Below are 23,542 nucleotides of genomic sequence, written 5' to 3'. Positions count from 1 at the left end.
TTCCTTATTTTTCTTGCAATTCTTATTGTAATTTATCATATTGTTTTTCCCTTTAAATGTTGTAGTTTATCTTGCATTGTTTTATTGTTTTATTTTATATTTATTGTAAACCGCTTAGATTTTAACATTTTTGTTTTATATTTGCGGTATATTAAATAAATTGAACTTGAACTTACCAAGAGAAAGTCTTGTTGTTAGTGGCCATCTTATTCCTTGGATTGCTGAAACAATATATTTTTCTGATTTATTAATTACTTCTGTTTCTTCTTCCCAGCCACTCTTACCTATGATACACTTCGCTTCGCAGAATTGGAAGATTTCCCTGAGACCAGTGAGCCAGTCTGGATTCTTGGGAAGAATTACAGTGCCCTTACAGGTATAGAAATTTTGCATAAAATACTGGGCCTTCTGCTGGACAAACTTTTTCTTTTACTTATTACAAATAGTCCTTTAATCTTTTTTACTTTTTGTACTCTGTTTTTACACATAGATGCCAGTGGTTTTTATGTTAATTCTTTACACCTGTGACTTCCAAACTCTCATGTCCTAGCATAGGGGTGCCCAAAAGGTCGATCACGATCAACCAGTAGATCGCAAGAGCAACGTGAGTCGATCGCAGATCCCATCCCAGGCTCTGTGATAGACTCGCGTTGACTTTGCGTTCTCCCTGCTTCCCTGATGCCGCAAAAACCAAGCGCAAGCGCCGGACCCAGCTTCCTGTCTTGCCTAGTTTGTTCTGTAGCTTCTCTGCATGGTTTCATCTCAGTTAATTCTGCTTGTGATTTGTTTTCACTTCCTAGTCCTTTTTTTTTTTTTGTTGGGTTTGTCCACGTGCTGCGGATCAACTCGGTGCAAGTGATCCTTCGGCAGGAGATCACAGACATTTTAAAGTTTGTCTGCTTCCGGAGGATGCTCTGTAAGCCTGAAACTGCAGTAAACCCTCTGGACAGCCTGCAGATTGAATCGGTTCTCCAAGTTTAGGAGCCATCTTTTCCCTGGGTCGTCCACAAAGGGGTAGAGCACAGGCTGCTGCGGTTCCGAGGAGGTACGCCAGGATCGGAACCGTACTGCGTGTCTTTCCTGATTTCCCTGAGGGGTCCTGAAGGTCATGATCTGAAGTGGCAGGGAAGGTGAGGCAGTCAGAAGACCTGAAAAACCAGTTTATTCAGCTCCTGAGGTACTGATCTCCTTGATTGTACTGTGTTTTACAGGCTGCCATAGACTTTAATCCCCTTATGTCCGCAATGCTTCTTGATTTTATAGGAAGCCTCAACCCCACCACTCCACTGCTGTATTATCTTATAACTGCGGGAAGAATTACATGGTGCCTCATCATTGGCTGTCCCTTCAAGTGTTTATAAAGTGTAGTTGTGCCAATTCTAATCCATTAAGAAATAAATACAGAATAAATATATTGTCTTTATATATATATATAAATATAAAGTGCTTAAATACTTAGCTCCATATCAGCCAAAACCTGGGAGTCTGACCCGACATGTTTCGCTCACAAAGAGCTATATCAAGGGTCTCCCTAAACAATAAACAAGTATAAAGAGAAGAAAGTTGTAAACACAAAACACTTCTGTCCAACTAACCCCATTATATGCAAACTCAACCTCTATTATCTCATATCTCAGACTCACCGAGGTTGCTGCATCATCCGACTCCACTTATCTTCAGTTGTAAGAGAAAGATGGCGGCGGCTTTCTTCTCCGGGTTTAAATACCTCCCACCCACTTAATGAACATACCCGCCCCCTGGGTCCCATTCGCTCGAAAATCAGCCAGTCACAATCGTCCATTCGATCTCACAGTTCAAGCCCCTAGGTTCTACTGTGTCAAGGGTAAAAATATAGCGTTGTTCACATTCATTCAATTTTTTCTGATCTTTCCCACCATCCCGCCCTATGACCTTATCAATGACACGCCAGCGTATCTCCTCAACTGTGTGATTACACAGAAGCCAATGATCTACTAGGGGGACTAGAGCTACTTTATTAATAATACGGGATTTGTGCTCCGTTAGTCTAGTTTGTATCTTCCTACTAGTGCGACCTATATATATCAGGTCGCAAGGGCAAATTATCGCGTAGAAGACATCCTCCGTATTACAATCCGTAGCTGTACTAGATTTCATTATAGTGTCTTTACCTGGAACCTCCCACTGTTCACCTTCAATAGTAGACGGGCACCACTGGCATTTACCACAGGCCTTGTGCCAACCCCCTCCCTTTCTTAGTCTAACCCCATACTTTTGAAAGTTACATTTTTGCCCAAGTGTCACTCCCCTAGAGTATGCTATCCTCGGGAAATCTTGGAGAGATTTATGTGTCCGTACAATATACCAGTGTTTCCTCAGAAGATCCACCATCGGTTTAGCCGCTCTAGAATACGGTAAAACATATGTCAAACATTGCCTCACAATATTCTGAGTAGACCCTGATTATGTGAGAAGCAATTCTCTCTGGGCAAATCTCGCCCTCAGGTATGCCTGCCTGATGGATCGTTCCGGGTAACCTCTCCTCCTTAACCTATCCGATAAAACAGTAGCTTGGTTCTTATATTCTTGTAAAGAGGAGCATACCCTGTGGACCCGCAAAAATTGTCCTACAGGTAGATTAAACCGTAACTTATATGGGTGAAAGCTTTCAAAATGGAGTATTGTATTATGGGTGACTGGCTTTCTATACAGTGAGGTGTGGATTTTACCTTGTTGTACTGTAATGGTAATGTCAAGGAAATCAATCTGTGTTTGATGGCATGTCATGGTAAATTTGATATTAGGATCTACAGAATTTAAATATTGAAAAAATTGATCCAACTGTTCCCTGGTATCCTGCCAAATTAAAAAAATGTTATCTAGAAACCGGCCCCAAAAAATAATCTGAGACTGCCAGACAGAATCATATATTAATGTATCCTCAAATTTGGCCATATATAAAGAGGCCACCGAGGGGGGCCAAGGTGACCCCATGAACCTGCTGGAAAAATTGTTGATGGTACTGAAAGTAATTGTTCTCTATCACCCAATGGGCCAATTTCATTATACCAGGGAATGGTTGGATCAATTTTTTCAGTATTTAAATTCTGTAGATCCTAATATCAAATTTACCATGACATGCCATCAAACACAGATTGATTTCCTTGACATTACCATTACAGTACAACAAGGTAAAATCCACACCTCACTGTATAGAAAGCCAGTCACCCGTAATACAATACTCCATTTTGAAAGCTTTCACCCATATAAGTTACAGTTTAATCTACCTGTAGGACAATTTTTGCGGGTCCGTAGGGTATGCTCCTCTTTACAAGAATATAAGAACCAAGCTACTGTTTTATCGGATAGGTTAAGGAGGAGAGGTTACCCGGAACGATCCATCAGGCAGGCATACCTGAGGGCGAGATTTGCCCAGAGAGAATTGCTTCTCACACAATCAGGGTCTACTCAGAATATTATGAGTCAATGTTTGACATGTGTTTTACCGTATTCTAGAGCGGCTAAACCGATGGTGGATCTTCTGAGGAAACACTGGTATATTGTACAGACACATAAATCTGTCCAAGATTTCCCGAGGATAGCATACTCTAGGGGAGTGACACTTGGGCAAAAATGTAACTTTCAGAAGTATGGGGTTAGACTAAGAAAGGGAGGGGGTTGGCACAAGGCCTGTGGTAAATGCCAGTAGTGCCCGTCTACTATTGAAGGTGAAGAGGTTTCAGGTTAAGACACTATATTGAAATCTAGTACTGTACTGTACTCTATTGACATTTCATCGGATTGTATTGAATTTCACTGTATATTACTATATTGTACTGTATGATACTATATTGATACTATATTGTATGGCATAATACCATATTGTACTGTATGATACTTTATTGATACTATACTGTACAGCAAGACACTATATTGTACTGTATGATACAACATTGGACTGTAACGTACTCATTTTGACCTGCGAAGCCTGCATTCTCTAACTCCACCATACCTCTCTACACTAAGCCGGAACAACCAAGCAAAAGCCAAGAGAAACACCGATCCAAACCTATACTGCGCCACTCCCCGCCCAGCCATCACACAACGCCCACCCGGCAAACTCCCAAACCATAACCATTGTTGCCGGACCCCCTCACCATGGCCTGGCCAAGCACTCACCAATGCACAACACTACTCTTACTCTACCTGCTCACCACTAGATGCTGCAACGCAGACCACTCTAACCCATCCCCCATCCCCATCCCCATCTCTTTACACCGAATGGTAAAACCCAAATCCCCTACTTACACTCTCCACACCACACAAGACCACCCAAACTCCAATCCTCCCCCTATCCACCCTCACCCCCATAAACCAACCAAGTTTCGCCCAAAAAAACCTAGATCGCTAAAAAAACTCGACTACTCATACCTCTCACCAATTGACCACACCAACCACCAGCTCCTACTTGGTTCATACCTAAATATCAGATCAATGAAAAATAAATCGACCCTGATCAAAGATTGACTGACGGATACTAACCCTGACTTTGTCCTTCTCGCCGAAATTGTCTGGTTGCAATCCGACAAGGACATTATCATTAAAGACTGTCTACCCCCAGGATTCAAGATTCTCTCACTAGCCAGAACATGGGGAAGAGGAGGAGGACTAGCAGTAATCTACAGAGACCAGCTAAACTGTACCATTCTTAACACAATATCCACGCCCAACGCAGAAATTCTAACCATCTCGCTAACCTCAAAATCCCTACCCTCATCACTAACCATCACTCTATTTTATATCCCTCCAAAAAAATGGACCCTGGCCAAAGAGGTATTCGAGGAATCCATACTAACCAACTCTTTAACAAGCTCGTATAACCTACTATGCGGGGACATTAACATCCATCTGGAGCAAACAGATCAACCTGAAATCTCGGACTTATAGTCACTGCTCACCAAACTAGACTTTGCCAAACAACCCCCTACCAAAACCCACCAAAGGGGTCACCAGCTAGACCTGGTAACTTTCTCCTCCAAGGAACAGGCCAACCCTACATTTTATTGGAAACAAGGCAGCTGGTCAGACTCTCTCTGGTCGGATCACTGTCTATGCACCTTCTCAATAGGATGCCAACATAAACCCCCCAAAAACAGCAAAACCAGAATCATCAAAACCCACACTACCAGAGGAAAGATTGACCCAGTAGAATTCTGGTCCCGTTTCGAAATAAACACCAATCAAACCGAAGAAACGGAGCAACTCATGACCTCATGGATTGAGGATAGTACTAACATACTAAACGAGATTGCTCCCATTAAGACCCGCAGAATAAGAACTATAAACCAAGAAGGATGGTTCGACTCAGAACTGTCGCTATTAAAGAAAGAGCTCAGAAAAGCAGAAAGACTATGGCAAAAATCAGGAACCCAAGAACACAGACTGGCCTGGAGACTAAAACTAAAAAACTACAAAAACCTCACTAAAGAAAAAAGAAAACATTTTTACTCTCACAAAATCGGTAACATTAATAACAACAGTAGCAACCTCTTTAAATTGGTTAATGACCTATACAATATCGAAAACATCACAAACACCTATGAAGAATCCACTCTAACTGCCAACTCCCTTGCAGACTTCTTCAACACCAAGATCCAAAAATTAAGATCAACTTTACCTACCAGAACCAATCCCCTCAAAATGTTCCCCATCCTCCAAGACCCGGTATATCTAATCCAGACCCAGGATCCAGAACAGACCTTAGCTGGAAACAATTCTCAATAATAGACTGGCAAACCTTTAATACTTACTACAACAAATACACCCACTCCTTCTGCAAACTGGACACATGCCCACCAAACATTATGAAAACTGCCCTGAGCCTCTTCAAAGCAAACATGATGACAAGGGTTAACTCACTATTAACCACCGGAAAGGTCGCATTATGATTACCCCTATCATAAAAAACGCAAAAGAATCACCAAATTCCCCATCTAACTTCAGACCGATTGCAAGCATCCCCCTATTCACCAAAATAGCAGAAGGGGTTGTAAAGGCTGAACTCTCCACATACCTAGAAAAATTCAACATCCTAAGCGACAACCAATCAGGCTTTCGCGCAAACCACAGCACTGAAACCATCATAGCCGCCCTTCTTGACCACCTCCACACGCTCTTTAGCCAGGGCTCCAGTGCCTTGATTATACAACTAGACCTGAGCAGTGCCTTTGACCTGGTTGACCACACCATTCTTCTGGATTGCCTGGCACACATTGGCATCTCGGATCAGGTCTTCAACTGGTTTCAGGGATTCCTAAAAAATAGATCCTACAAAGTATTCAAAAACAATTCTTTCTCTTATAGCTGGGACAACACCTGCGGTGTCCCGCAGGGCTCCCCCCTGTCCCCCACGCTGTTCAATATCTACCTAGCCTCTCTAGGTAATCTCCTAAATACCCTCAAGCTTAAATATTTCATCTACGCAGATGACATCACAATAGCCATCCCTCTAACCAGTTTCTCACCAGAATTACTAGACTACATTACAAACATCCTCAATCAGATTGAACTCTGGATGCTATCATTCAGGCTGAAGCTAAACCCTGACAAAACAAAATTTTTTCTAGCCACACCCAAGGATAAAATCAAGGACACTACAATTCAACTGAAAGGAATGACTTTCCCCCTCGAACATACCATAAAAATTCTGGGAGTCACCTTGGACAAAAATTTATCCTTAGAAAATCACACTGATCTTATAGTCAGGAAATGCTTCTCGGTACTTTGGAAACTCCGCACCATAAAAAAATACTTCAATGACTCCGCTTTCCGACTAATAGTGCAATCCTCCATTCTCAGCATTCTAGACTACTGCAATATTATCTACCTGAACTCCACGAAGAAAAATACCAGGAGACTAAAAATGATCCAGAACACTGCCGTTCGCCTCATCTATGGCCTAAAGAAATGGGAACATATCACCCCGTTCTACCACCAACTCCACTGGCTGCCATTCGAATCCAGAGTGCTTTTCAAGTTCGCATGTTTATGTTACAAATTGGTAAATGGCTTTTCGCCAAGATACATCAATCCCCACTTTAACCTTTACTGCACCAACAAGAAATCCCGCAGAATTCAGCTGTTCGCCTTCCCCTCGCTAAAGCAGCCAAGCTGAACCCATGGCTAGCCCAAATGATACTCGAGGCCCCCACTTACCTCGGCTTCAGAAAACTACTCAAAACTTACTTATTCAGCAAACAATGACCCCTAACCGTCCCCCTCCAGCATCGCCTGGCCCTTCGATCGGCTCATCTCCTCCTTCACGATAGCTTCTCTCTCCCCTCTCTCCCACCCTCTTCCTTTTTCATCTGCCAAGTTCAGCCAAATTTGTTGTAAATCTGACAAATTGTTGTACATGTCAATGCGGATCCTAATCTAATTTATGTGAACCCCTTTCTTCCACCCTCTTCCATTTTCATCTGCCAAATTTGGCCAAATTTGCTGTAAAACTGACAAATTGTTGTAAATCTGCATGTCAATGCGGATCCTAATCTAATTTATGTGAACCGCCTAGAACTCGCTGGGTATGGCGGTATATAAGAATAAAATTATTATTATTAGTATTAGTACAGCTACGGATTGTAATACGGAGGATGTTATCTACGCGATAATTTGCCCTTGCGACCTGATATATATAGGTCGCACTAGTAGGAAGATACGAACTAGACTAACGGAGCACAAATCCCGTATTATTAATAAAGTAGCTCTAGCCCCCCTAGTAGATCATTGGCTTCTGTGTAATCATACAGTTGAGGAGTTACACTGGCGTGTCATCAACTTGGCAGCTAGGCTTCAATGCTAAAAAATGTAAAGTAATGCACCTAGGCAAAAAAAATCCACACAGAACTTACACACTAAATGGTGAAACCTTGTCCAGGACCACGGTGGAACGTGATTTAGGAGTGATCATTAGCGACGATATGAAGGCTGCCAATCAAGTAGAGAAGGCTTCGTCCAAGGCAAGACAAATGATGGGCTGTATCCGTAGGGGTTTTGTCAGCAGAAAACCTGAAGTCATAATGCCACTGTACAGATCCATGGTGAGACCTCATCTCGAGTATTGTGTTCAATTCTGGAGACCACACTACCGAAAAGATGTGTTGAGAATTGAATCGGTTCAGCGAATGGCTACCAGGATGGTCTTGGGGCTCAGGGATCTTACGTATGAAGAAAGGTTAAAAAAACTGCGGATGTACTCACTGGAGGAGCGAAGAGAGAGAGGGGACATGATTGAGACCTTTAAGTATATTACTGGGCGTATAGAGGTGAAAGATGATATCTTCAGTCTTACGGGGCCCTCGGTAACCAGAGGACACTCGCTGAAAATCAGGGGAGGGAAATTTCGGGGTGATGATAGAAAGTACTTCTTCACCGAAAGGGTGGTCGATCATTGGAACGAGCTGCCTCAGTGAGTGATTGAGGCCAGCAGCGTGTTAGATTTCAAGAGAAAATGGGATATTCATGTGGGATCTCTAGGAGAGTAAGAATCAAGGAGTGGGTTATTGGTATGGGCAGACTCGATGGGCTGTGGCCCTTTTCTGCCGTCAATTTCTATGTTTCTATGTTTGATAAGGTCATAGGGCGGGATGGTGGGAAAGATCAGAAAAAATTGAATGAATGTGAACAACGCTATATTTTTACCCTTGACACAGTAGAACCTAGGGGCTTGAACTGTGAGATCGAATGGACGACTGTGATTGGCTGATTTTCGAGCGAATGGGACCCAGGGGGCGGGTATGTTCATTAAGTGGGTGGGAGGTATTTAAACCTGGGGAAGAAAGCCGCCACCATCTTTCTCTTACAACTGAAGATAAGTGGAGTCGGATGATGGCAGCAACCTCGGTGAGTCTGAGATATGAGATAATAGAGGTTGAGTTTGCATATAGGGGGGTTAGTTGGACAGAAGTGTTTGTGTTTACAACTTTCTTCTCTTTATACTTGCTTATTGTTTAGGGAGACCCTTGATATAGCTCTTTGTGAGCGAAACATGTCGGGTCAGACTCCCAGGTTTTGGCTGATATGGAGCAAGTATTTAAGCACTTTATATTTATATATATATATAAAGACAAGATATTTATTCTGTATTTATTTCTTAATGGATTAGAATTGGCACAACTACACTTTATAAACACTTGAAGGGACAGCCAATGATGAGGCACCACGTAATTCTTCCCGCAGTTATAAGATAATACAGCGGTGGAGTGGTGGGGCTGAAGCTTCCTATAAAATCAAGAAGCATTGCGGACATAAGAGGAATTTATCCAGCCCCGATTATATTTGATTGTTATACTGAACATACGGTGCCTGGAAGAGTATACACTGTTGCCATAGATTGATAGACTTTAATCCCAGCACATGTCTCTGTGTTTTTAAAACTGTATTTTTTGGACTTAGAAACTTCATTTTTGCTCCAAACTTCACAGATGGCCACCTCAGGACAGGATGGCATGGATTCATGCCTTAAATGTGGTGAATGGCTTGCGGATTCGCAGCCGTGTGTTATGTGTGCCGCGGCCCGTGAGGGGCATGAACTGTGCGTTGATGCCGCACTATCCTCAGAGGAAGTTCTATTTGCCTTCGATTCCACCGGAGATGCATTTCCAGCGTCCGGGACACCAAATTTAGGCAAGGAGGGTGCTTCTGCGAAACGCAAGCGCAGTTCCGGGGATAAGTTTCATAAGTCTTCAAAACACTCCAAATCGGAATCCCGCAGATCGTCCCTGGCCGCCAGGGACTATTTTCCACCGGAATTTGTGGATATGATGTATCGGGCTTTCATGCAAAAGTGGGCTGTGACTGTGTCTCCCCCTCAGACTCCGGTGCGACAGTCTGTGCAGCCTTTGGATTTCAGCATGTCAGTCTGCTCCCTTGCTGGTCCACTGGAAAGCCAGAGGCAACTTCCTGCTATTGCCTCACTGCCTGCGTCAATTTGTATGCCGTTGTTGTCACATGGCTCTTTGGCGGGCTCCGCTGATGTGGCTAGCCTAACTGATCTCTGGGATTCCCGGAGCTCTGAGGTCCACGATCTGGGTGATGATCAGGCAGTGCGCAGGCTATTTATGTCCAGTCACCTTCCTGATCTTATCTCTCAATCCCTGCAGACGTTGAAACTTGATTCTGACTCAGTGGTTCAGGCGGAGTGTTTCGTAATGAGTTCTAAGCCCCCACCTTCTGCTTCCTTTCTGGATCACGCGGATTTGGCGGAAATGCTTTTGGAGGTTTGGGAGGCCCCAGAGGGTCACCTGAAGTGCGCTAGGGCCATGGCAAAATTGTATCCCATAGCTTTGGGAATTTTCCAAGCGCCTAGTCCCGCCGAGGGTGGATCCGGCAGTGGCTCAAGTCATTAAACGTACCACCTTGCCCTCGGATGGAGGGGTGGTCCTGAAGGGTGTCCATGACCGTAGACTGGATTTTGTCATGAAGCGTCTTTTTGATTCTGCTGAGACGTGGGTGCAAGCTGCAGCGGCCACTTCCTTTGAGGCCCGGGCAAGTCATACTAAACTTCATCAGGATCCTGAGGAGGTTGTCCTTCGGGATCTCGATTTCCTGGTCTCTGGAGTGAATTATTTGGCAGACGCCATCTATGATATTGTTAAGGATTTTGCTAAGCTGGGAGCTTATTCAGTTTCTGCTAGAAAAATGTTTTGGATTCGCCAGTGGTCGGGTGATTTTTCATCCAAGGCTACTCTGAGCAAGCTGCCATTCAAAGGTTCGCTCTTATTGGTCAGGGTTTGGATGACCTTATGGCGAGTGTGCAGGACCGTAAGCCTAAGGTGCTTCCTGGTCCTAGATCTCATCCGCCCAGGGGGTCAGGACAGGCGAATTTTCATCCCTTCCGGAGGAATTCGTAATACGCTGTACCTCCTGCAGCGGGACAGTGTTTTAGAGCCTCCTACAGACCTCACTTTGGAGGTACAGCGCGCCTGCAGCCTCCCAACTCTCGACCTTTGGTCCCTTCCAAAAGAAAATTATGATGCCAGGGCTCTGGCAGGGCATCCCTGAATCGGGGGGGGGGGGGGGGGGGTAGCGGCTGTAGGCATTCCTTCCGGAATGACTGAAGATAACCTCGGACCAGTGGGTTCTAGAGGTACTCGGGGAAGGTCTTCGACTGCACTTTTTCCAGCCGCCACCGGACTTCTTCTTGTCCTCTCCTGAGGGCAATCTGGACACGGCCGGTAAGGTGTGCTCTACGGTGCGCCGGTTGCTTGATCTGGCGGCCATAGAGCAGGTCCCACAGGACGACTTGGGCTACGGGAGATACTCGATTTACTTCATCATGCCAAAGCAGGACTCCGTCGATTGCAGACCAATTCTGGAATTCCACGTTTCCGGTGCATTCTGTAATAGCAGCAGTGGCACCCGGGGAGTTTTTGGCTTCCTTGGATCTCACAGAAGTGTATCTCCACATCCCGATTTTCCCAGAACATCGGAGGTTCCTACGGTTCTCAGGAGGCATTTCCAGTTTGCAGCGCTCCCTTTCGGTTTGGCATCGGTGCCTAGAGCCTTTACCAAGATCATGGTTTGTGGCTGCCCATCTGCGATCTCTGTGTGTGTTGGTGCATCCGTACCTCGATGACTGGCTGATCAGAGCTCCCTCATGGGAGCAGGGCTGCTTGGCAGTTCTCCAAGTGGTATCTCTACTGGAGCATCTCGGATGGGTGATCATATCTGAAGAAGAGTTGCTCATGCCGACCCAGGAGTTGGAGTACTTTGGTATCCGGTTCAACACGGGTCTGAACCTGGTGTTTCTTCCAGAATCCAGAAAATTGAAACTCGGGGAATGCGATTCGAAACATGTTGGCGGTCTCTGCTCCGACGGCCTGGCAGTACCTGCAGGATGTTGGGTCTCATGGTAGCCATCATAGATGTAATTCCGTGGGCAAGAGCTTGCCTGCGTCCTCTTCAGTTTTCACTTCTGTCGAGGTGGAATCCCCAGAGAGATGCGCTGGGGATGAAGCTGCCTTGGTTGACAGAGGCGCGCAGCAGTATGCTGTGGTAGTTGAACCCAGTCACTCTGTCCACAGGGCTTCCTTTGCAGGTCTTGGATTGGGTGACCCTGACTATGGACGCTAGTCTCTCCAGCAGGGGAGCAGTTTGCATGTCTGTCCCGGTCCAGGGCCGCTGGACACCGAGAGAGAGCCGATGGTCGATCAATCGGCTGGAGCTACGAGCGATCCGGTTAGCTCTGCTATGGTTCCAAGTGAATTTCCACAGGAAGGCTGTCCATGTGTTCTCAGACAATGTGACGGCTGTTGCCTATGTCAACCGTCAAGGGGGCACAAGGAGTCCCCGGCTGGGATTGGAAGCTCGGATGCTCTTTGCATGGGCGGAGCATCATCTCTTGGCTTTATCCGCGGCTCATGTGGCTGGCGTTGACAACGTTCAAGCAGACTTTCTCAGTCATCAGACTCTGGACCAAGGAGAATGGTTCCTGTCCGGGCTGGCTTTCAGGGCCATAGTGCGCCGCTGGGGACGTCCCACCTTCGATCTGATGGCGTCCTCAGTGAACAGGAATGTAGACAAGTTCTTCAGCTACCGACGAGATGTCGGCAGCGTCAGACTCGACGCTCTGGTTCAACCTTGGCCCTCAGGGGAACTTCTATACGTCTTTCCTCTGTGGCCCATGATATGGCTCGTTTTGCGCCAGGTCCTCGCACCGGGGTCTTGTGATCCTTGTGGCTCCGGAGTGGCCCAGACGACCTTGGTACGCAGACTTTGTGCAGTTGAGCTCCGAGAGTGGTCTGCGTCTTCCTTGCCAATCGGCGGTTACTCACGCAGGGTCTGTTTGCACTTCAAGATCCAGACCGCTTTGGTCTTATAGCCTGGCACTTGAGCGGGCAGCCTTAACATCCAGGGGGTATTCCTCTGCAGTTATCACCACGCTCCTACAGAGCAAGCGGAAATCGACAGTCTCGGCCTACGCGAAAGCCTGAAGGTGTTTTCAGGCTTGGTGTGCGGGGCTCCAGGTGGACCCTTTGGTCCTGTCTGTGGCTCAGGTTCTGGACTTCCTGCAGGATGGCCTCAGGAAGGGCCTGACAGTCTCTTCTCTATGTGTTCAGATTGCAGGACTCTCCGTTTGGGTCCCTCTTCGTTCAGGGTTCTCTGGCTTCTCATACGGATGTTGTCTTGTTCTTGCGGGGGGGGGGAGGGCAGGGAGGCTGAGGCTCCCTTGCGACTGCCTTGCCCGTCGTGGAGCCTGAATTTGGTGCGGCGCTCCCTGACTCGTCCACCCTGTGAACCCCTGGATGCGATCTCTGAAAGATCTTACCATTAAGACCATCTTCCTGGTGGTGGTCACTTCTGCACGGCACGTGTCAGAGCTTCAGGCTTTGTAATACAGAGATCCTTTTCTCTGCATTACGGAGTCGGCGGTGATTTTGAGGACTGTGCCTTCATTTCTTCTGAAAGTGGTTTCTTCTTTTCACATCAACCAGGAAGTTCGGTTTCCGGCCTTTGTTCCTTCGGGTTCCCAGTCTCAGGACCGTGTTTTGCGGTCTCTGGATGTCCAACGTCGTCTTTTGAGATACCTGGAGGCCACTAATGACTTCTGTCTGTCGGACCATCTATTAGTCCTGGCGGACCCCGCGCGTCGGGGTCGGCCTGCTACCAAGGCTACTATTTTGCGTTGGATACGAGTGGCTATTTCCATGGCCTATGTGGCGACGGGGAAGAAGCCTCTCCTTGTAGTGAAGGCTCACTCTACCAGAGGAATGGCTTCCTCGTGGGCGGAATCTTATGCGGTGTCACCTGAGATTTGTCAGGCGGCCACATGGGCTTCCCTTCATACCTTTTCCAGGTTTTACAGGCTTGATGTGGCAGCTAAGGGTGATACGGCCTTTGGCGCTTCTGTTCTTGCGGCGGGCTCATTGGGCCCCCCCCCCCACTCCGAGTTTTAGGATGGCTTTGATATATCCCATCCATTCAGCTTCCAGAGAGATTGTACAAGAATGAAAGATTAGGTTTCTTACCTCTATTAATCTTCCTTCTTGTATATCTTCTCTGGAAATTGAACACCCGCCCATCTGGGTTTTTTTTTGTCCGATTCGCAGGTCGCCTCTTCAGTAACTGGTAAGCTGGATTTATGTCTTTGACCAGCCTCACTAAGAATTTTATGTGTATTCCCCTTTGTTGGGTTTAAGGGTTGGTGGGGGTTCCCTGGGGGAAATACACCTTCTGATCTTCAGGCTTTGTCCATGTTCCAGGATTTTCCTGGGTTTTGTAGTTTATAATGTTTGCATTATCTGTTTGTTTCCAGTTGGCCATTTTTGGCCGTAGTTTTTAGTATAATACGATGTTGAGCAGAATTAACTGGTAGTGGGAGTTCCCGCGCCCTCTCTTGTCATGGCTTTTCTACTAACTGAGCAAGACAGGAAGCTCTCGGGCAGGTAGCCCAAAGGGGAGGGATCATCTTTTAGTTGCCTGCAGCTGAAGCTAATAGAGATACAAGATCTCATCTGTTCAGCTTCCAGAGAAGATATACAAGAAGGAAGATTAGTAGAGGTAAGAAACCTAATCTTTCATTACACCTTATATATATTAAAAAATACCAGAAGTCCTTTTTTCTCCTCCAAACAGGGCAAGTAATTCCTATATATAAAAAAGGGGGGAGGGGAATAAAATACACACAGTCACAGTCTGTGTGCAACTGAAGAACACCTGCGATGATATTAGCTTTGGGATTAGGACCACAGGGGTGCCTTTTTCCCTTATCAGTTACCACGATGGAGCGTACTTCCCTCACAGTACCTCTTCATGCCGGAAATTCAAAGAAGGCGTCAAGGCCTTATACAAGCTCCCAGTGCTGGAAAAATGCAATACCCCTTCTCCACCGGCAACAACTTCAACAGCACGGAGCTCACAGAATGAAGCTGGTGTGGCTCTTTTAATGTATGAGGCTCCAGTGTAGGCTCCCACGGACTCAGTCTCAGCTTCACGGTCTTCATCTCTAACTCCAGTTGGCCTCAATCAGCAGGATTCATCTCTAACTCCAGGTAACACCTCTAAACATACAAAAAGTCTATCAAAATTTAAACTAGGAGCCTCTCCAACACTTCCAAGTCAGGATCAAGTTCCTCCTAAGCGACCCTCTCTCTCGGGTCTCCTGTCAGAACCTCCTTTCCACAGTTCAGACTCCATTTACACAGTCTCAAATTTTTTTCTTGCTTCTACAAAAATTTATGCAGCATAGTTCTGCTTTACTACAGCCTTCTCCTCCTCTGCCTCCTCTAGTGGCCTAGCAATGTCCTGATCATATAAAGCAACACCCCTCAGAGGTCCTTCCACTATCAAGTCCTTTAGAGGTATCTCAAGATGTTAACTGGGGTCCCTGCACTCCTATCTGTTCCTCTCCAGCGCAGGGTACAGTTTCTCCTCATGACTGGGCAGACGTTCTTATTTCACACACTGACCAACCTTCTCAACACCTTCTGCCTCCACAACCAACTCCCAACAGAGTTTACCGTAAATTATTACAAAAAGTATCTACCTTCCTGAGTCTTAATCAGGCTGCGACACCTACAGGAAGTAAGGATTTTCAAGCTATCCTCCAATCCTGTAAGACCCCATTAAAAGAGCTTCAAGTACTGCAAGACTTACAACTAACTAATTGGCTAAAACCCTTATCGGTATCCATAGCTTCCAAACATTTAGAATTTAAAGTACAAGTTGCAAAAGGCACCTGGTCATGATCTCCAGCAACTGCCTCACCATTTAATGGTATTGGAGTCTGTTACTAAAAAGGTCACGATGACAAAATCTCCCTGCAGTGCACCCCCAGGAAAAATTATCATCTGCTTGATTGAAAAATCATAGCTCACCAGCTTCAAATCCTGCATTTTCAACATTCCATTCTTCAAAAACTTGAAACTGCTTCTCCGGAAGCAAAACCGAATCTTCGCATTGCAAGAATCCACTTACCATTAATTAAGACCAACTATGATGCCTATGATATGATGTCTAGAACTGCAGCAGTGAAAATAGCTTCTGGCTTCAAGTGTCAGATCTTAGGGAAGATCTCCATGACAGATTAGCAGATGCCCCCTGTTTGGGTGACAGTCTCTTTGGTAAAAAGGTTCAAGCAACAGTCTCAAAACTTAAAGAAGATTTCTCAACTAGTAGGTTACTCTCAGCACATCCTTCCGATCAGCCTCAACAATACTATTTCCCTTCCTCTACCTTCTCTTATCGTAGAGCATACCATAAATAATTTTTGCAACAATATTATTCTCACCGTAGGTCGCAGTCTTCACCTTACACCCAAAAACAGGTGACGAGTCAAAACCACACGAGACAATTGCACGCAGGACATCAGCGAGCTGGATTGAAACACTATTTTAAAACGCAGAGGGGATTGTGGGGTGGAACCCCCCACCCACTTGGAACTGTTGGCGCTCCCATTGGAGGGGGAATCCCTCCCCATTAGAGGAAACTGTAATTTTTCCCTAAAAAAGAGGGAAAAAAGCTGTTTTCTCTATAATGGGGGTTCTACCCCAACACCCCCCACAATGGGAGTGCCAACAATTCCCTCGCACACCCCCTCAGAGTGCTTTAAAATATTGTTTCAGTCCAGCGTGCTGACATCCAGTGCGCGATTGTCTCGCGTGGTTTAGTCTCGCGCAGTTTAGTCTATGTACCCTAAAACAGCGTGCAAGGGACCATAAATGATCCTTGGCTACTCAACTACCACCTCTTAAGCCTAGTTTTTGACCTTTTGCCAGTGGGAGAGTGGCTAACTCATTTCTTTTCAGCTTGGCAGGCCATCACAACAGACCAATGGGCTCTCAGCATAGTCTCTCATGGATATTTCCTCAAATTTTCTTCCCCACATTCTACCATCTCAGCCACCTCTCCCTTCCAATGTTCCTCACCAGCACATTCCACAACTGGCAGCGGATTATCCCTCCTATTGCAAAACAATTCCATCAAAGAAGTTCCGAATCACCAAATAAACAAGGGTTTTTATTCATAAGAACCTAAGAAATGCCTCTGCTGGGTCAGACCCGAGGTCCATCGTGCCCAGCAGTCCGCTCACGCGGCGGCCCAACAGGTCCAGGACCTGTGCAGTAATCTTCTATCTATACCCCTCTATCCCCATTTCCAGTAGGAATTTGTCCAATCCTTTCTTGAACCCCAGTACCGTACTCTGCCTTATAACGTCCTCTGGAAGCGCATTCCAGGTGTCCACCACACGTTGGGTAAAGAAGAACTTCCTAGCATTTGTTTTGAATCTGTCCCCTTTCAACTTTTCCGAATGCCCTCTTGTTCTCTTATTTTCCGAAAGTTCGAAGAATCTGTCCCTCTCTACTCTCTCTATGCCCTTCATGATCTTGTAAGTCTCTATCATATCCCCTCTAAGTCTCCTCTTCTCCAGGGAAAAGAGACCCAGCTTCTCCAATCTCTCAGAATATGACAGGTTTTCCATACCTATTATCAGACGTGTTGCTCTCATTTGAACCCTCTCAACTAACACCATATCCTTCTTAAGATACGGCGACCAATATTGGACGCAGTACTCCAAATGCGGGCGCACCATCGCCCGATACAACGGCAGGATAACTTCTTTCGTTCTGGCTGTAATACCCTTTTTGATTATACCAAGCATTCTATTCGCTCTCTTAGCGGCCGCTGCACACTGTGCCGACAGCTTCATTGTCATGTCCACCATTACCCCCAAGTCCCTTTCCTGGGTACTCTTATTCAATAACATCCCTCCCATTGTATAGTTGTACCTCGAGTTTCTGCTCCCCACATGTAATACTTTACATTTTTCAATGTTGAACTTCATCTGCCATTTCACCGCCCATTCTTCTAATTTGTTCAAGTCCCTTTGCAACTTTTCGCAGTCCTCTGTAGTCCGAGCTCCATTAAATAGTTTGGTGTCGTCCGCAAATTTTATTATCTCGCACTTTGTTCCTGTTTCTAGATCATTTATGAAGATATTAAATAGCAGCGGCCCGAGCACCGAGCCTGCGGGACACCACTCGTGACCCTCCTCCAGTCGGAGTAGTGACCCTTCACTCCTACCCTTTGTTTTCTACCCTCCAACCAGTTTCTGATCCATCTATGTACGTCTCCTTCCACCCCATGGTTCTTCAGTTTCCGGAGTAGACGTTCATGGGGCACCTTGTCAAAGGCTTTTTGGAAATCTAGATATATGATGTCTATGGGGTCTCCTTTGTCCATCCGTTTGTTGATCCCTTCGAAGAAGTGCAATAAGTTCGTTAGGCATGATCTTCCCTTGCAGAAACCATGCTGGCTGGTTATCAGAAGTTCATGTTTTTCAAAATGTTGATCGATGTTTTCTTTTATCAGTGCTTCTGCCATTTTCCCCGGAACCGAAGTTAAGCTCACCGGCCTGTAGTTTCCCGGGTCACCTCTTGGTCCCTTTTTTAAAGATGGGCGTAACGTTGGCTATCTTCCAATCTTCCGGGATCTCGCCTGTTTTTCAGGGATAAGTTGCAAATTTGCTGCAGTAGTTCCGCTATCTCCTCCTTTAATTCCTTCAGAACCCTTGGATGTATGCCATCCGGACCCGGGGATTTGTCAGTTTTTAGTTTTTCTATCTGCCTACGAACGTCCTCAAGGCTCACTTCTATGGATGTTAATTTTTCTGCCTGACTTCCGTTGAAGAATTGCTCAGGTTCCGGTATGTTGGACGTGTTTTCGTTTGTAAATACAGTCGAGAAGAACATGTTAAGTCTTTCTGCCACTACCTTCTCCTCCTTCACCACTCCCTTCCTGTCTCCGTCGTCCAGCGTCCCACTTCCTCTCTAGCCGGCTGCTTCCCTTTAACATATCTGAAGAATGGTTTGAAATTTCTTGCTTCCCTGGCTAGCCTCTCTTCATACTCTCTTTTGGCTTTCCGAACCTCACGGTGACATTCTTTTTGATGTTTCTTGTGCTCTTTCCAGTTCCCCTCAGTTTTGTCCTTTTTCCATTTCTTGAATGATTTTTTCTTATTGCCTATCGCTTCCTTCACTGTTTTGGTTATCCACGCCGGGTCTTTTGTTCGATTCTTTTTACACCCCTTCCTGAATCTGGGGATATACAGATTTTGCGCCTCGCTCACCATGTCCCTGAAGAAGGACCAGGCATGATTTACCGTTAGCCATGTTTTGGAAGTGTTCCTAAGTTTCTTCCTTACCAATTCCCTCATTGCTTCGTAGTTTCCTTTCCTGAAGTTAAAAGTTGTCGCAATGGATCTCTTGCCTTTTGACACTCCTACCTCAACCTTGAACTTGATCATATTATGATTGCTGTTTCCCAACGGTCCCACTACTTCTACTTCCTTTGCAGGTCCCCTTAACCCATTTAGGATTAGATCCAGAGTGGCATTTCCTCTCGTCGGTTCTCTAACAAGCTGTTCCATGAAACAATCCTGTGTAGCTTCCAGGAATTTTGTCTCCCTAGCGCATTTCGAGCTTCCAAGCCTCCAGTCTATCCCAGGGTAGTTGAAGTCTCCCATAATAACCGTCTTGCCGCTTTTGCATTCACGCTTCATCTCGGCTTCCATTTCCTCGTCGATATCTCTGGTTTGCCCCGGTGGGCGATAAAATAGGCCCATCTTTATTTCAGGCCCTTTCCTTCCCAGTATTTTAACCCATAGAGATTCCGGCTTGCTGGCCGTCTCTGCTGTGTCCATTTGTGTGGATTGTATGCTTTCTTTTATGTATAGGGCTATTCCACCTCCTTTTTGTCCTGTTCTGTCCTGGCGATAGAGCTTGTATCCCGGTAGTGCTGTATCCCATTTGCTTTCCTCATTCCACCATGTTTCAGAGATTCCAATGATGTCGATGTCTTCTGCGCTGGCCAAGTTTTCTAGTTCCCCCATTTTGTTTCTTAGGCTCCTTGCATTAGCATATATGCACTTTAGATCCTGGTATTTTGCTGTCCTCCTTTCTTTTCCCTGTGCTTCGGTCCATATTTTCTTTCTCTTTTGCTGCAGACATTGTAACCACTTCTTCTAGGTTAGTCGACTCCTGCAGTTTGTCCCTTGTTCCTTCCAGCCATTTTTCCCCTCGGTATCTTCACAGGATACCGTCTTCCGAATCGTCGACCCTTTGTCAACTGTCGGCTTTCCCCTTCTTCTTAGTTTAAAGCCTGTTCTATTCCTTTCTTGACGTTGTTTGCTAGGAGTCTAGTTCCTGCTGCGCTCAGGTGCAGTCCATCTTTCCTGTAGAGCTTGCTCTTGCCCCAGAACGCCGTCCAGTTCCTCACGAAGTGGAATCCTTCTTCCTCACACCATCTCCTCATCCACGTATTTATTGATTGTAGTTCCTCCTTGCCTTTTCACATCTGCCCTCGGTACTGGTAGGATCTCTGAGAACACTATCTTCTGGGCCCTCATCTTCAGCTTCCTTCCCAGACTCTTGAATTGTCCTAACAGCGTGCTTCTTTTGTAGTCTCTCCTGCTGACATCGTTCGTCCCGATGTGGATCACTACAGCGGTCTCTTCTGTCTCCGCCCCTTCCAGGATCATTCCAATTTTGTCCACGATGTCCTTGGTTCTTGCTCCCGGAAGGCAGGTCACCAGTCGGTCCTCTCTCCCTCCTGCTATGTGGCTGTCCACATGCCTAAGGATCGAGTCTCCCACTAGGATCGCTGACTTTCCTCTCTTCAATTTTCGCTTCGGTCTCAGGTCAATGTCCTCAATGTACTTCACTCTTTCTTCTTTTGGGCCTCGACTAGCCAAAATCTCCCCCTCTTGCGGTAGTCCTCTGTGGGTGTCATCCTTGAGGTAATCTTCTTCTTGCTCTCCCTTGCATGTTGGTATCCGTGTAGCTTCTTCTTTCATCTGAAGTTCGTTCTCTTCCACCTTCGTCCTGTATGCCTCTTCAATGAATCTCTCAAGTTCCCTGACTTCCTCCTCAATGTGTCTCTCTGTGGTGTGAAATCCTTCTAGCTCCTGAATCTTGTCCTCTAGTCGCTTGACCTCCTTCTTCAAGCTTTTCAGTTCCTGACACCGACTGCATACATACGACTGTCTCCCCGAGGGAGATAGTCGTACATTCCAAATTCTTTCTTATTCCAAAAAAGATGCAAGTCTCCACCAGTTCTCAACCTCAGGCTACTCAACGCCTGCCTCAAGAAGGAAAAGTTCAGAATGATTTCTCTTCCAGCAATTCTTTCCTTATTGAATCACCCTAGACCTCAAGGATGCATACACTCATATTCCTGATTCACCCTTCCCACTAGCACTTCTTATGCTTCAAGTTTCTTGGCTTTTTATCAGTACCACGAGTTTTTACGAAGTGCCTAGCTGTAGTAATGGCAAAATCTGCGCAGACAGCACCATATGGTGTTTCCTTACCTGGACGATTGGCTCTTAGTAGCACACTCCAGAGAACGTTTACTACTCACCATCCAAACTACAGTCCTAACTTATAAGCTCTGGGATTCATTATCAGCTTCAAGAAGTCCAACCTTACTTCATTGCATTCACTCATGTTTATTGGGGCACATTTGGACACAGTCTCTACAAGGGCCTATCTTCTTCAAGACAAGCATCAGGTCATCACCAGTCTGGCAGACCAAGTAAATTGATCTTCTGCCCTCCCAGTTTGTAATATTCTACGCCTATTGGGTCACATGGCAGCTTCGCTTTTAGACTCCACATGCGACTCCTGCAGTGGCGCACCTCAAGTCACACTGGAATCAGCTATTTCATTCACTCGCAAGGATGATCTCTCTTCCTGCAAAAGTTCAGGCTTCGTTCCTCTGGATCAACTCCACTTCCCTTCAGGATGGCTGCCCATTCCAGCCTCCACCTCCTCTGCTTACCATAATGACTGAAGCTTCAAACCAAGGCTGAGGTGCACACCTCGACCTTCTACAGTCTCGATGTCAGTAGTCAATGAAAGAAAAAAAAAACCTACACATAAACCACTTGGAACTCTGAGCAGCTTACTATGCTCTTCAATCTTTTTCTTGGATTTACAGCAAGTGCATTCTCATACAGACAGACAATCCAAGTAGTAATGTATTACATAAACAAGGAGGGGGGCTTTGGTTTCCTCCTGCTATGCAGAGAAGCTTATTGTCTCTGGAACTATACTCTGTCTCTTCACATAGACCTACAAGTGACATATGTTCCAGGAGAACACAATATGCTTACAGATTCTCTTAGCAGGAAACTCGACTCTCACGAGTGGACTCTTTAGCCTGCCATTCTACAGTAAATATTCCAACAATGGGGAACCCCCCCGGTAGATTTCTATGCTTCTCAAGACAGTCAGTTTTGCTCTTTCCATCCAGCTCCATGAGCCATAGCAAGAACATAACAATTGCTGATGTTGGGTCAGACCAGTGGTCCATCGTGCCCAGCAGTCCGCTCACGCGGCGGCCCCTAGGTCAAGACCAGTGCTCCAAATGAGTCCACTCTCACCAGTTTAGCATGAACTTGTCCAACTTTGTCTTGAAACCCTGGAGGGTGTTTTCCCCTATAACAGACTCCGGAAGAATGTTCCAGTTTTTTACCACTCTCTAGGTTAAGAAGAATTTCCTTACGTTTGTACGGAATCTATCCCCTTTCAACTTTAGAGAGTATTCTCTCATTCTCCCTACCTTGGAGAGGGTGGACAGTTTGTCTTTCTCTACTAAGTCTATTCCCTTCAGTATTTTGAATGTTTCGATCATGTCCTCTTGCAGGTCTCCTCTTTTCAAGGGAGAAGAGGCCCAGCTTCTCCAGTCTCTCACTGTACGGCAACTCCTCCATCCCTTAATCATTTAGTCGCTCTCTCTGGACCCTTTCGAGTAGGTACCGTGTCCTCCTTCATGTACGGCGACCAGTGCTGGACGCAGTACTCCAGGTGAAGGCGCGCCATGGACGACCAGGAAAGAAAAGGGTACATCAAGGAAGATAAACAAATCGCAGACAAACTAAATTCCTTCTTTGCGTCCGTCTTTTACGAAGGAGGACACCTCAACAATACCTGAAGCGGAGGAAAGTGTTTGCAGGAGAAATAGAAGACAGCCTCACCACAGTTGGAAGTGGACTTAGACCAGATATACTATCAGATCGACAAACTTAAAAGTGACAAATCCCCTGGACCGGATGGAATTCACCCGAGAGTCTTAAAGGAATTGAAGGATGAAATCGGAGAGTTATTGCAAAAACTTGCAAACCTGACAATCAGAACTGGACAGATACCGGACGACTGGAAAGCGAACGTCACACCAATTTTCAAAAAAGGATCGAGAGGGGGAACCGGGCAACTATAGGCCTGTGAGTCTTACGTCGGTCCCCGGCAAGATGGTTGAAGCACTGATCAAGGATAGCATAGTCCGGCACTTGGACGCACACGACTTGATGAAACCCAGTCAACATGGATTCAGGAAAGGGAAATCATGTTTGAACGAATTTACTCCAATTTTTGAGACCGTGAACAGCAAATTGATAGTGGGAAGCCGGTGGACATAATATACTTGGACTTCCAGAAAGCGTTCGACAAAGTTCCACACGAAAGACTTCTCAGGAAACTACAAAGCCATGGCATAGAGGGAGATA

The 23,542-nt window shown here is 45.9% G+C and overlaps 1 protein-coding gene across 10 annotated transcripts in view; it reads left to right on the top strand.

Moving 5' to 3' along the window:
- The window catches only part of ATG4B (autophagy related 4B cysteine peptidase), a 669,563-nt gene that overhangs the window by 97,801 nt on the left and 548,220 nt on the right, over positions 1-23,542 (top strand). For all 10 annotated transcript variants that reach the window (XM_033957652.1, XM_033957647.1, XM_033957650.1 and 7 more), the window contains one exon: positions 275-376. Coding sequence is in view for 5 of the 10 variants with exons in the window: in XM_033957647.1 (XP_033813538.1) it covers positions 275-376 (102 nt within the window). In the remaining 5 variants the exon portion in view is untranslated. The remainder of the gene's footprint in view (positions 1-274; positions 377-23,542) is intronic.

Source organism: Geotrypetes seraphini, chromosome 9 (assembly GCF_902459505.1).
Source record: "Geotrypetes seraphini chromosome 9, aGeoSer1.1, whole genome shotgun sequence".
Taxonomy (NCBI): Eukaryota; Metazoa; Chordata; class Amphibia; order Gymnophiona; family Dermophiidae; genus Geotrypetes; species Geotrypetes seraphini.
Note: the sequence above shows the minus strand (reverse complement) of the source record. Positions and strands in the feature narration are given on the sequence as shown.